At 48.2% G+C, this 13,800-nt stretch overlaps 1 protein-coding gene across 1 annotated transcript in view; it reads right to left on the bottom strand.

Annotated features, from left to right (window-relative positions):
- Positions 1-2,186: 2,186 nt before the first annotated feature.
- Positions 2,187-13,800, bottom strand: part of LOC124043965 (potassium voltage-gated channel subfamily H member 8-like) — a 185,429-nt gene continuing 173,815 nt past the window's right edge. Inside the window, exons 12-16 of the mRNA XM_046363157.1 lie at positions 11,077-11,291; positions 5,031-5,286; positions 2,688-2,788; positions 2,438-2,490; positions 2,187-2,269 (exon numbers count right to left, since the gene is read on the bottom strand). Coding sequence (XP_046219113.1) covers positions 2,754-2,788; positions 5,031-5,286; positions 11,077-11,291 — 506 coding nt within the window. The 3' untranslated portion in view covers positions 2,187-2,269; positions 2,438-2,490; positions 2,688-2,753. The remainder of the gene's footprint in view (positions 2,270-2,437; positions 2,491-2,687; positions 2,789-5,030; positions 5,287-11,076; positions 11,292-13,800) is intronic.

Raw genomic sequence — 13,800 nt, 5'->3', positions numbered from 1 at the left:
AGGCTCCTTGCTCCGACTATACTCCACGCCCACAGACGTTAGTTTCTTCTCTGCATTGAGTCTGGCTCTGAGTACCTCCCTGACCCTTCACCGATTGCGAACAAATTCAGGGCCGTCTGATTGGTCAAGACACTGATGGCTTGGGCCAGTGCCAGAACACGCTTGGCAAAAGAGGCTTTAATACTCTGATTGGTTAGAGGCGAACCAATCAGAGTATTAAAGGGACTTTGTGTTGTACAATGCCACTCGTCACCACAGATGACTTCAATGATGGCAGTCTCAGACTAAAGTATGTAGCGAACGACAGAGCCGCGGAATCATTTAGTGCGAGTCATCAATCAGGCTAGTCATCGGGTAGAACTTTTTAACTAAAGATTTTTCTTCTACAAAACTTTTACACATATGTTGACTGGTATTTTGCTGGAGATAATGAACATGAGGTTGAAAAGTGGTGGAGTTGCCCTTTAACATCTACTCTACAGTAGTGTTGTCTTCATGTTTCGGTGGGATCCATGTGTCTTGTAAGCTCACTGATTCTCTTGTAGTGTTTTTATATTGTTAGAGGGAGAGAAACTAAGGTGTGTAGGCTTTACTATGAATGCTGGATCAACACTGAGGGTGTCATTATATAGAAGACCACAGTGCCATTGTGTGTGTAGTTTGTGGAGATAGTTTTGGATGACCCCATTAGACTAACAAATAACCCTCCATATAACAAGTAGCAGAGAAACAGGTCCCAATGTATCTAAAGAGAAACTCTGAAGGAATATGAAGTAGTAATATTAAGTAAATTAACTCCACATCAGCTATGGTGATATCCAAGCAATATATGTTAGTATGATACTGAATCTACATGACAGAGGCTGAATATGAGTGTACATTTCCAGTCCTATGTCATGTCATGAAGGGGTGGTAGGTTGGGAAAATCTGGCAAGGGCAACATGCTCTCTATGGAGTCAGCAGAGGGGTAGGGAAAAGGATGCACATTTCACTTATGACATCATGACGTCCACAGATACCGAAGGATTTGTTGCTTTAACATGACCAGAACATGGCCAGATCGCCTGATTAGACTACCGTTAGATTAGGTGTCATGCTACTGTCCTGGTGGGATCTTTTTCAGTGCCATTGGCTTCCACCTGACCATCTCACTGTTTGTCTATTCATTTGTCTATATGTCTGTCTGTGTGCATATCACAGGTTCAGCGTTGCTCTCTGGACCAGCTACATTTTCTCCTCTCTTCTCCTTGTCATTCTCTCTTCTACTGTTTCTTCTTGCATGTAATCTGCCTCTCTGTCACAGAGCTGGCCCTTCCTCATCGATGTAGCTGATGTGTTCCATCATTTGGGAGCATCCCTCCCCCCTCTCCCCTCCCCACTCCTGCATCTCAAGCTCCAGTTGTCCTGCCTCCAGCCTGGGGCCCCCCTGTGTCTCCCCCCTCAGAGAGTCCAGGGAGAACGGCCCCGGGAAGAAGGGCGAGGGGTTAAGACAGGACGTGGGAGGGATGAGGTTAGTGGAGGAGGAAAAGGTGGGGCTGACCACCCTCAGCCTATGGTCTCCAGGCGAGGAGATGAGTGACGGGGGAGCAGAGCAATGGGAGGAAGGCGGGGGTGGGGTCTCCTGGGAGGGAGTCGGGGGGAACAGGCCCCTGCTGTGGCTACTGTGACTGCCTGGTCGAGAATGGTGGGGTCCCTGGCAGGGAGAGCAGGAGGGCGAGGAGGAGAGAGACAGTGAGAAGGAAAGGGACGGGGACGGGGTGCGGGAGGCAAGGGGAGGATGGTCCTGAACAGGGAAGAACCCGTTGCTAGAGACCGGGAGGTTGGAGTGGTTAGAACCGTTGGAGAGGTGGGTGGACCCCTCTGTGTCTCCTGTCCCAGGGGAAGGGGGGTTGGAGCGGAGTAAGTCCTTGGAGCATCTCCCTGGGGAGATTGGAGAATGGGCCTGGGCTGGAGGCCTCTGTGGAGGGGAGGTGGGGAGGAGGCAACCTGGCAGGTCCACCCTCCCTGTGTCAGCACTGTCCACGTCCAATAGTGAGCAGGACTGCGTTCGCCGGGGGTGGGGTTGTGGGGAGCAGGGCGGGGCTGGAGGTGGGACCACCAGAGGTGTCCTGGAGGACGGTTGGCTGGCACTGCTGGGGGGTGGAGTCAGGATGGGCGGCATGGCTGTCAGGATTGGCTGAGACGCCACGAGGAGGAGGGGCCGGAGCAGGCGGGTCATTTCCTGCAGTTCCTGGCTGAGCTGAGAGACTTGCTGGGAGAGACTGCTCATCTGTGGACACAGACGAGAGATGCATGAGTGTGACTGAAACTGGAATATTAGTGTTTTAACGTGTTATGTTACTGTATATTATGTTTTAGATTAATGATCAGTAATTGAAATGTTTTTATGGATCACCCTGAAAACAGTGATGATTGTTGACCAGCTAGAACCACTCACCTCGTCACTCAGCTTAGAGACACTCTGTTTGATTTCTGACTGCTCCTGGATCCCTACACGAACACACACACACACACACACACACACACACACACACACACACACACACACACACACACACACACACACACACACACACACACACACACACACACACGCGCGCACGCGCACGCACACGCACACAGACCGAGGGGTAAGTACATGTTGGAGAGAGAGCAGCAACAGACTGGTGGAGAGGAGATTGTATTACCTAGTCCTGGGGATGGTGGACCACTGTGTAGAAGACTGGAGCTAAACTCAAACTTTTGGGTTGAGTTCACATTTCTCTCTGTCTCAATACCATCCACAAACCTAGAGGGAGAGAAAGCGAGAGGAGGAGAGAGTGAGGATCGAGATAATGAAAGAGGGGGAAAACAGTTGTCAGAGGAGTGGAGGATTTAAGCCTATGTTCAGCCCTGCCTTCCTCATTCCTTCTCCCCCTCTACTCTACTGTAGGTCTCTTCTCTCCCCCTCTATTCTACTGTAGGTCTCTTCTCTGTCTCCCCTTTACTCTACTGTAGGTCTCTTCTCTGTCTCTCCCCCTCTACTCTAATGTAGGTCTCTTCTCTCCCCCTCTACTCTACTGTAGGTCTCTTCTCTCCCCCTCTACTCTACTGTAGGTCTCTTCTCTCCCCCTCTACTCTACTGTAGGTCTCTTCTCTCCCCCTTTACTCTACTGTAGGTCTCTTCTCTCCCCCTCTACTCTACTGTAGGTCTCTTCTCTCCCCCTCTACTCTACTGTAGGTCTCTTCTCTCCCCCTTTACTCTACTGTAGGTCTCTTCTCTGTCTCTCCCCCTCTACTCTACTGTAGGTCTCTTCTCTCCCCCTCTACTCTACTGTAGGTCTCTTCTCTCCCCCTTTACTCTACTGTAGGTCTCTTCTCTCCCCCTCTACTCTACTGTAGGTCTCTTCTCTCCCCCTTTACTCTACTGTAGGTATCTTCTCTCCCCCTCTACTCTACTGTAGGTCTCTTCTCTCCCCCTCTACTCTACTGTAGGTCTCTTCTCTCCCCCTTTACTCTACTGTAGGTCTCTTCTCTGTCTCTCCCCTCTACTCTACTGTAGGTCTCTTCTCTCCCCCTCTACTCTACTGTAGGTCTCTTCTCTCCCCCTCTACTCTACTGTAGGTCTCTTCTCTCCCCCTCTACTCTACTGTCGGTCTCTTCTCTCTCCCTCTGTCTCTCCCCCTCTACTCTACTGTAGGTCTCTTCTCTCTCCCTCTCTCTCCCCCTCTACTCTACTGTAGGTCTCTTCTCTCTCCCTCTCTCTCCCCCTCTACTCTACTGTAGGTCTCTTCTCTCTCCCTCTGTCTCTCCCCCTCTACTCTACTGTAGGTCTCTTCTCTCCCCCTCTACTCTACTATAGGTCTCTTCTCTCTCCCTCTGTCTCTCCCCCTCTACTCTACTGTAGGTCTCTTCTCTCTCCCTCTGTCTCTCCCCCTCTACTCTACTGTAGGTCTCTTCTCTCTCCCTCTGTCTCTCCCCCTCTACTCTACTGTAGGTCTCTTCTCTCTCCCTCTGTCTCTCCCCCTCTACTCTACTGTAGGTCTCTTCTCTCTCCCTCTGGCTCCAGATGTTATGTTCAAACAGCAACACAGCTGCCACCCCACTGAGTACATGTCAGGTGTGGGCTTCTCAAGCAGGGCTGGCAGGCGGGCTATGCAGTGTGCTGAACACACACACACACACACACACACACACACACACACACACACACACACACACACACACACACACACACACACACACACACACACACACACTCACTCACTCACTCACTCACTCACTCACTCACTCACTCACTCACTCACTCACTCACTCACTCACTCACTCACTCACTCACTCACTCACTCACTCACTCACTCACTCACTCACTCACTCACTCACTCACTCACTCACTCACTCACTCACTCACTCACTCACTCACTCACTCACTCACTCACTCACTCACTCACTCACTCACTCACTCACTCACTCACTCACTCACTCACTCACTCTCACTCTCTCTCTGCAGCCAGGTCACTCAAGATCCAAAGTAATATTCGACAAATACGAAATCGGGAATCGCCTTCAATACCGGCCACTAGGGGCAACGGTGAGCGCTATATTCCCATCAAGTAGGTTCTGGTTAAGGTAAGAGGTTAAGATTTGGGATAAGCTTAAACCAAAAAACGATTGCGTAGCACTGGGTTTGAACCCGCTAGTCTCATGGACAAACATTGGATTCTGAAGTCAATTTCAACATTTTGTGAGATCTTGTTGCATACTGAGCCTGCTGCCTGGTGTGGAGGGAAATCCACACTCCCTCCGCTGGGACCCAATAGCACCATCAGTTAGTTGCCATGGCAGCCAGACAGGCACTGGAGGATCAACGCTCAAGTGTTAATTGTGTTCAGTTCCAGTTCCTCTACCAGCCACCATGAAATAGACAAGTCTACTGTATTACAGCAATTTAATCCTCTGCCTGAGTTTAAACCAGCTTGTTAAAACTGTATACAAACTGTGGTGTATGATTTGTGTGTGTATGGGAGTGAGTCTGTGTGTGTTTCTCCTACCTGGGACTAAGCTCCGGCGGTGCGCTGCTGAAGCTGACCACAGGTATCTGCAGGGTGGCGGGGCGGGCGTGTTCTGAGGGGGGGCGGAAGGGCCGAGGGGGCAGCAGGGGGAGCGCAGGGGCGAATTAAGAACCCTGGTGAGACGTAAAGGGGAACGGGGGGCACACGATACAGAGCTCTGTTCTTCATCACCCTCCTCATCCTCCTTAATGGAAGAAAGCTTCTTCACCAGGCCTCCGTTACTCTCCCAGTCAACCTAGAGAGAGAGAGAGAGAGAGAGAGAGAGAGAGAGAGAGAGAGAGAGAGAGAGAGAGAGAGAGAGAGAGAGAGAGAGATGAGAATGGTAATCTGATAACAGGGAATTCTATACAGATGGGTACAGGTAACTTAACATCCCATCATGCTTAGGGTCATGTACAAAAATGCTGGGCAGGCCATTATTTTGCCCCCAGAGAATGTCAATGCCTCCATCCACAGGGCACGAGTGGTCACTGGATGGTTTGATGAGAAAATGATGTAAACCATATGTCATGACCTTCTCAGTAACCAGGTCTCATCCCTGTTGAGATTCTGAAGCGGCTCCTGAGACAGCGTTTTCCACCACCATCAACAAAACTTCAAATGATGGAATTTCTCGTGGAAGAATGGTGTCACATCCCTCCATTAGAGTTCCAGACATATAGAATCTATGTCAAGGTGCATTGAAGCTGTTCTGGCTCGTTGTGGCCCAACACCCTATTAATTAAGACACTTTATGTTGGTGTTTCCTTTATTTTGGCAGTTACCTGTATTATATCCAGTTCCTACAAATCTGCAAAATATGAAACGGTATTATTGTTACTGTTTTCTGACCAGGCTAGTGGAAGGAGAGGAGAGTGATCCATTCCACAAGAAGACCAGCCAGTGCAGTGGATGCAGTAGCAACAGAGTACCAGTGGGAGGCAGACTTGTACAACTCTACTCCCAGCTTCTCTCTTTCTCTCTCTCTCTCTCTCTCTCTGAGTTTGTGTATGATAGATCCATTCCTCAAACACCTTTGTCCCTCCATGCCCCCTCTCACCCAGCCCACCCCTCGCCAACCCCAAATTAATAATTCAACAATGTCCTCAGAGGCACACAAATGACTTCCATAACCCGTGCAGCCAAACAGAGCATCAATTAACGGGCTGTGAGATTACATGAGAAGGCGTAATGTTGAAAAGGACAGGCTAAATCCACTAGTCTTAGACAACAAACACCACCTGCTACAACACATTACTAATGGATTGGAAAGGTGGCATGTTGGTGTACATGGCTGAGACAGAGAGGGAGAAAGATGGATGGAGATGAAGGAGGAGGTGTGTTCTATTTGTTCTGCCCTTACAAATGTCAGGTGATGCCAGCTGTTGCCAGGTGGGGTGGTGGGTGTGTGTGTATGCAGATCTCATCCACTATCTAAACAGAGAGCTTGTACCTGAATCCATGTCCACAGGCCTATTCAGTAAGTGAGCTAATGAATGGGTGCGATATTCCACCATACTCCGCCAACGCCCCACTCTTTCTCTTTTCTTCCCTTCTTTCACCTTGATCAAAGACATTCGTTCCTTCCTCCCCCTCTCTCTGTCCTTTCTTCTACTGTCATCCCCCACTCCCCTCATATCAGTTTGCCCTTCACAGTAGAGAGTCTATTTTTAACTCCCACTTTCTAATCTTAGCTCACAGCTCCAAAGGCAAGCAGGGGCTGCTTTACTGTGCGGGGGTGGGTGTGTTCACGTGCCTGTGTTCCTTCACATTCACATGATGTGTTTAATGTATGCATGGCGTGTGCAGACCTCCATGGCCACAAGCATGCTGGAATGCAAGCAAGCGTGTAAGTGTGTGTTTAGTCAGAATGTTTAAGGATGAGTATTTATCTGCAGCCTATCTAGACTGTGAGCATGTGTGCACATTTGTTAAACGTTCGTGTATGATGCAGTGTGTGTGTGTGTGTGTGTGTGTGTGTGTGTGTGTGTGTGTGTGTGTGTGTGTGTGTGTGTGTGTGTGTGTGTGTGTGTGTGTGTGTGTGTGTGTGTGTGTGTGTGTGTGTGTGTGTGTGTGTGTGTGTGTGTGTGCGTGTGTGTGTGTGTGTGCGTGTGCTTGCGTGTGGACATGAAAGCAAGAGCACGCTCGTGTGTGTGAACCCCAGTAGGTTGTATGTAAGTAGCAGAAGCGAGCCTGTTTCTGTAGCATGAGGCAGCTTGATGTACCAGTACACACTCTGGACAGGACACTAGTCTGTCTCCTGTTTCTGTAGCATGAGACAGCTTGATGTACCAGTACACCACCCTGGACAGGACACTAGTCTGTCTCCTGTTTCTGTAGCATGAGGCAGCTTGATGTACCAGTACACACTCTGGACAGGACACTAGTCTGTCTCCTGTTTCTGTAGCATGAGGCAGCTTGATGTACCAGTACACCACCCTGGACAGGACACTAGTCTGTCTCCTGTTTCTGTAGCGCGAGGCAGCTTGATGTACCAGTACACCCACTGGACAGGACACTAGTCTGTCTCCTGTTTCTGTAGCATGAGGCAGCTTGATGTACCAGTACACCACCCTGGACAGGACACTAGTCTGTCTCCTGTTTTTGTAGCACGAGGCAGCTTGATGTACCAGTACACCCACTGGACAGGACACTAGTCTGTCTCCTGTTTTTGTAGCACGAGGCAGCTTGATGTACCAGTACACCCACTGGACAGGACACTAGTCTGTCTCCTGTTTTTGTAGCACGAGGCAGCTTGATGTACCAGTACACCACCCTGGACAGGACACTAGTCTGTCTCCTGTTTCTGTAATGAGACAGCTTGATGTACCAGTACACCACCCTGGACAGGACACTAGTCTGTCTCCTGTTTTTGTAGCACGAGGCAGCTTGATGTACCAGTACACCCACTGGACAGGACACTAGTCTGTCTCCTGTTTTTGTAGCACGAGGCAGCTTGATGTACCAGTACACCCACTGGACAGGACACTAGTCTGTCTCCTGTTTTTGTAGCGCGAGGCAGCTTGATGTACCAATACACCCACTGGACAGGACACTAGTCTGTCTCCTGTTTTTGTAGAGCGAGGCAGCTTGATGTACCAGTACACCCACTGGACAGGACACTAGTCTGTCTCCTGTTTCTGTAGCGCGAGGCAGCTTGATGTACAAGTACACCCCCTGGACAGGACGCTAGTCTGTCTCCTGTTTCTGTAGTGAGTCAGCTTGATGTACCAGTACACCCCCTAGACAGGATGCTAGTCTGTCGCAGGGACTTACCCCCAATCCCGTTCATACTGAGTGCCAAGCAGAGATGCATCAGGTCCCATTTTTACAATCTTTGGTATGACTCAGCCAGGGATTGAACTCACAACCTTCCAATCTCAGGGCGGACACTAACCACAAGGCCACGGAGTTGGTATCAAGGAGGTTGGTGGCACCTTAATAGGAGAGGATGGGTTCATGGTAACGGATGGAGCAGAAACCTTGTGTTTGATGCCATTCCATTTGCTCCATTCCGGACATTATTATGAGCCGTCCTCCCCTCAGCAGCCTCCTGTGGTTTGAACGTGTGTGTGTGTTTACTACATGTGTTTGTAAGTGTGTCTATGCGTACACTACAGGGTGCACAGAACTGACTGGTGTACCCAGTACATTGTGTTCCCTCCAGCGCCTGGCTCATGAGTCTCAGTCTTTCAGTCAGAAGTAAGTGAATCAGCAGAGACAGTGGGGACAGAATACATTCATTGCTGCTTTCACAAAGTTCCCAAACCCTCCTCCCTCCAGCACCCCCCGCCCCCGCCCCCTCTCCCTCTCCCCCGCCCCCTCCCCCCTCTCTCTCTCTCTCTCTCTCTCTCTCTCTCTCTCTCTCTCTCTGTCTCTGTCTCTCTCTCTCTCTCTCTCTCTCTCTCTCTCTCTCTCTCTGTCTCTGTCTCTGTCTCTGTCTCTCTCTCTCTCTCTCTCTCTCTCTCTCTCTCTCTCTCTCTCTCTCTCTCTCTCTCTCTCTCTCTCTCTCTCAGCACCCAATAACAAAATCAACATACTTAATAAAATAAATCACATTCAACTACACGGAGGTCCTCAATCAATAATTTAAACTTCCTGAGTGGCACCAGCACATGTAACTGCAGTCAACTCTGCATATTGTTTCACAAATTAGGGGCACAAAAACAAAAGACTCAAGGGATCTCTAATGTGATCCATTCCTGAGAACTGGTTTGTTAACTTATGATTCTTAACTTAACTAATGAAGTTATATATGAAGGGGGTTTCTGTAAGATTTCTTTGTAAGTAAATCAAAGAGATTGCAGCTCTCTTCTTACAGACAGAGAGGTCCATCCCACATTTTATACAGACTACAATGATGAGTCCTAAAATTGTCCCCTGTGATAAAATATTGCAGACTGGTAGACTGCGTACATGGTTTTACTTGTATTTAACACATATTTGAGATCCGTAAGTGATTTCTGAATTGAATCAAAGTCATGCTGAAGACCACAAATGGCCTGCTGCACCGAGGTGGCACAGGAATACAAAACTGTGTGATCATCTGCATAGAGAGGAATTCTACAAGTACTAACAGTGTTTCCTATGTCGTTAATATACAAGGTGAACAATAATGGACCGAAATTCAAACCCTGAGGAACACCTTTTTGAATCTCAAGAAATTCAGATTTAATACCCCTCTGTCAAGATAACCTGAGTTGTTGCGAAGACAATACATTTTCCGAGCAGGAATCTGTTTCGTGATGGGCATGACTTCTGATAAATCCAATAGCTTCAGGAAAACAAAGTGTACGGGAATTTCGGACTTCCACCAATCTAACCATTGAGCTTCCCATAATAATGGTTGATGGCTGCTGTCCATTCCGAGCCGGAGCCCTCAGCCCAACCCTAGCCCCACCAGGGGCTCCTCTAAATTGCCCCCCCCCACCCACAAATGACAGGAATAGCAGAGCCCACCGTAGACCCCGGTAAAGCAGAACCCACCTTAGACCCCGGCGATGCCATCACAACGTTGGCCGATAAGGAATAAGCTCTTTGGATGCTATATGAGACAAACAAACACAAACACGCATGCATACATGCTCATGCGCACGACAACACGCACACACAGACACACACAGACACACACAGACACACACAGACACACAAACACAGCCTTTGGGGCTGTAAGCTAAGATTAGAAAGTGGGAGTTACAAATAGACATGGTATTCTGTGAAAGGTGGAGACAGACCTCTTGCGTGTGTTTGAAGGAAGTGGTTGTGAACAGGAGAAAAAAAGAAGAAAGAGCGCTGAGCCCTCCCTCCTTCTCCTCCCTCCTCCCTCCTTCTCCTCCCTCCTCCCTCCTTCTCCTCCCTCCTCCCTCCTTCTCCTCCCTCCTCCTTCCTCTCTCCTCCCTCCTCCTTCCTCTCTCCTCCCTCCTCCTTCCTCTCTCCTCCACTGCCTGGGCTATTTTTATCCTGCAGGATCCAATCTTAGCAGGACCTGCAGGGGACACAGCCTGTCAGCGAGAGCCACTGACATCCCCGGCGCTATTCTTAGCTCCGGCACACACTCCAAACCGCTGAACGCTGCTATTCCTGTCTCATTGAGTTTGACTCCACTGCACTGGGAGTGGTGCGTGTGTTTGTGTATTCTGAGGAGGGAGAGGGGAGGTGGAGTAGTGATTATGCATACAATGCATGATGTGGCCTCTGAAGGTGAATGTCCCCTCAGGCAAGTCCCTCAGAGTTTTATAATGCAGCATTAGCAGATAACACAGAGAGAAGAGAGGGACTCCATTTTGTTACTAGTCTCACCACTGTCACACAGAGAGACAGACATACACACATGCACACAGACAAACCATCCCTCCTCACTCAATGTTCTCTGTTGATCAAACAAACCGGGTACAGCTGCAGGCTGTACGCCTAACAATGTACTAGTGTGCGTGTGTGCGTGTGTGCGTGTGTGTCTGTGTGTGTGTGATATTGTGCATGTGTGTGTGTGCATGTTTTTACTGCATGTTTAGTAGTGTATGCCTGCACGTGTTGCGGTTTTACTCACGTCAGCTCCGTGGCCCTCTCTGAGATTGTATGTGAGGTCGTGTTGTATCTCGGAGATGAACTTCTGAGCATACTCTGGGTAGAGCCTCAGCACCTCCCTCAGCCCCTTCAGACTGATGTACTGCAGGTCACAGTAGGTCAGGGCCTTCACGTTGGCATTGGTCTTAATCACCTGCTCCTTGGTCAGAGAATCACTGCCAATCAAGTCCCCTTTCCCTGGGGGTATGAAGGAAAACACACACACATATTACGTCACATGCAGTCTGTGCTTTTGACCGAGCTTTTCCAATTATTCCAACATCAGAAAGACATATTTGTGTGGAAACGGTGTGTATAAGTGTAATTTGTGTGTGTATGTGTGATGCAGTCAGTAAAAAGCCCTGTTGAATTATTACAGTATATTGAGGTCATGTGTACAGTATGGATGATGACTATTAATAGGAGTAGTCATTAAGCATACCGGTATGTAATTTGGTGCTCTTTGTTTCATTGCACTAAATAAAGTATGAGAATGTAGGTGTGTGTGTGTGTGTGTGTGTGTGTGTGTGTGTGTGTGTGTGTGTGTGTGTGTGTGTGTGTGTGTGTGTGTGTGTGTGTGTGTGTGTGTGTGTGTGTGTGTGTGTGTGTGTGTGTGTGTGTGTGTGTGTGTGTGTTTGTGGTAATGTGGTTGGGTGATGGACGAAGCCGACTGCAGCGCCTCCCTCAGATGATCTTTTGGAACTTTTGTTTATTATATATTTTACTTTGGCAATGTAAATATATGTTTCCCATGCCAATAAAGCCCTTAAATTGAAATTGTATTGAGAGAGAGAAAGAGAAAGACAGCGAGAGCAAGACACTTATAGCAATGAGGAGGGGAAGGGGCTCCCGGGGGCTGGACAGAATGAGGAATGGGGTGATAGAGGGAAGAGGGAAGGGCCCCACTGTGTGAAACTTCTCTCTACCTCTTCACCCTTATCTCCACCCAGCAGACTCTACCATTCTCTCTCTCTCTCTCTCTCTCTCTCTCTCTCTCTCTCTCTCTCTCTCTCTCTCTCTCTCAATTGAAATTGAGAGAGAGACTCCCAGGCACCTCTGTGTTTGAAAGTAGACCTAGCTAGATGTACTCTATGGGCCGTGCTCCACTGCTCCCTGCTTGGTTTTACAGCTCTGGATTGATAATCCAAGGGTTTTAATCCTTTCATATCCATCCATTAATAATCTGAGCTGTGATGTGGCTCACCTGCCTTCCTTCTCATTCATGTGTGTGCCACAATTAGAGATATAGGCTGGGAGCTTGGCAGATTAATACACACACACACACACACACACACACACACACACACACACACACACACACACACACACACACACACACACACACACACACACACACACACACACACACACACACACACACACACACACACACACACACACACACACACACACAGAGTATACCAAACATTAAGAACACCATAACTCTAACCAGTCATCAATCCAGTATCATCTGACCTTTTGAGACCCTGACATGTGGATCTATGACACACGTGACCCATAGATCATGTCAGGGTCTCAAAAGGTCAGATGATACTGGTTTGATGACTGGTTAGAGTTATGGTGTTCTTACATTTTTTTCAATTGCTAACAAGCATCGGTCAATACTCAAGCCACTCTATCAACCATTCTCACTCAGAAAGCATAGTCACTCCTAACACACTGACCTAAAAAACAGTAACAGGGAGCACTACATAAATTATGAACTTGTCTTTGAAGTTTGAATGATTTGTCACATAAATCAGTATTTCATAGAATAAGAACACATTTTCACTTTATTGACTGTACTAAAGTATATGTAACAAGAATGAATCAGAAATGCAGCTATTTGCTTCAATAGCCTTTATTTTTGATATATCTTTGCATGTAGACATTTTATTGTGAAAAATAAAAAGTTGAAACAAAAAACAAATTCCTGAAATTCCAGGGCTGCAATTATAATGACAAAAAAGACTACATTATAGTATAATCACTCATACTGTACAGTACTGTGAGGGTTCTAGTTCTCATCAACATGTATAGTATAATCACTCATACTGTACAGTACTGTGAGGGTTCTTGTTCTCATCAACATGTATAGTATAATCACTCATACTGTACAGTACTGTGAGGGTTCTAGTTCTCATCAACATGTGTAGTATAATCACTCATACTGTACAGTACTGTGAGGGTTCTAGTTCTCATCAACATGTATAGTATAATCACTCATACTGTACAGTACTGTGAGGGTTCTAGTTCTCATCAACATGTATAGTATAATCACTCATACTGTACAGTACTGTGAGGGTTCTAGTTCTGGCAGTCCTGGCAGTCTTCAGGAGAAGTGTCTCCACACCCTGGCAGTCTTCAGGAGATGTGTCTCCACACCCTGGCAGTCTTCAGGAGATGTGTCTCCACACCCTGCCAGTCTTCAGGAGAAGTGTCTCCACACCCTGCCAGTCTTCAGGAGAAATGTCTCCACACCCCGCCAGTCTTCAGGAGAAGTGTCTCCACACCCTGCCAGTCTTCAGGAGAAGTGTCTTCACACCCTGCCAGTCTTCAGGAGAAGTGTCTCCACACCCTGCCAGTCTTCAGGAGAAGTGTCTCCACACCCTGCCAGTCTTCAGGAGAAGTGTCTCCACACCCTGCCAGTCTTCAGGAGAAGTGTCTCCACACCCTGCGAGTCTTCAGGAGAAGTGTCTCCACACCC

Source organism: Oncorhynchus gorbuscha, linkage group LG09 (assembly GCF_021184085.1).
Source record: "Oncorhynchus gorbuscha isolate QuinsamMale2020 ecotype Even-year linkage group LG09, OgorEven_v1.0, whole genome shotgun sequence".
NCBI lineage: Eukaryota > Metazoa > Chordata > Actinopteri > Salmoniformes > Salmonidae > Oncorhynchus > Oncorhynchus gorbuscha.
The sequence above is the reverse complement of the archived record's forward strand: the minus strand, read 5'-3'. Positions and strand labels throughout refer to the sequence as shown.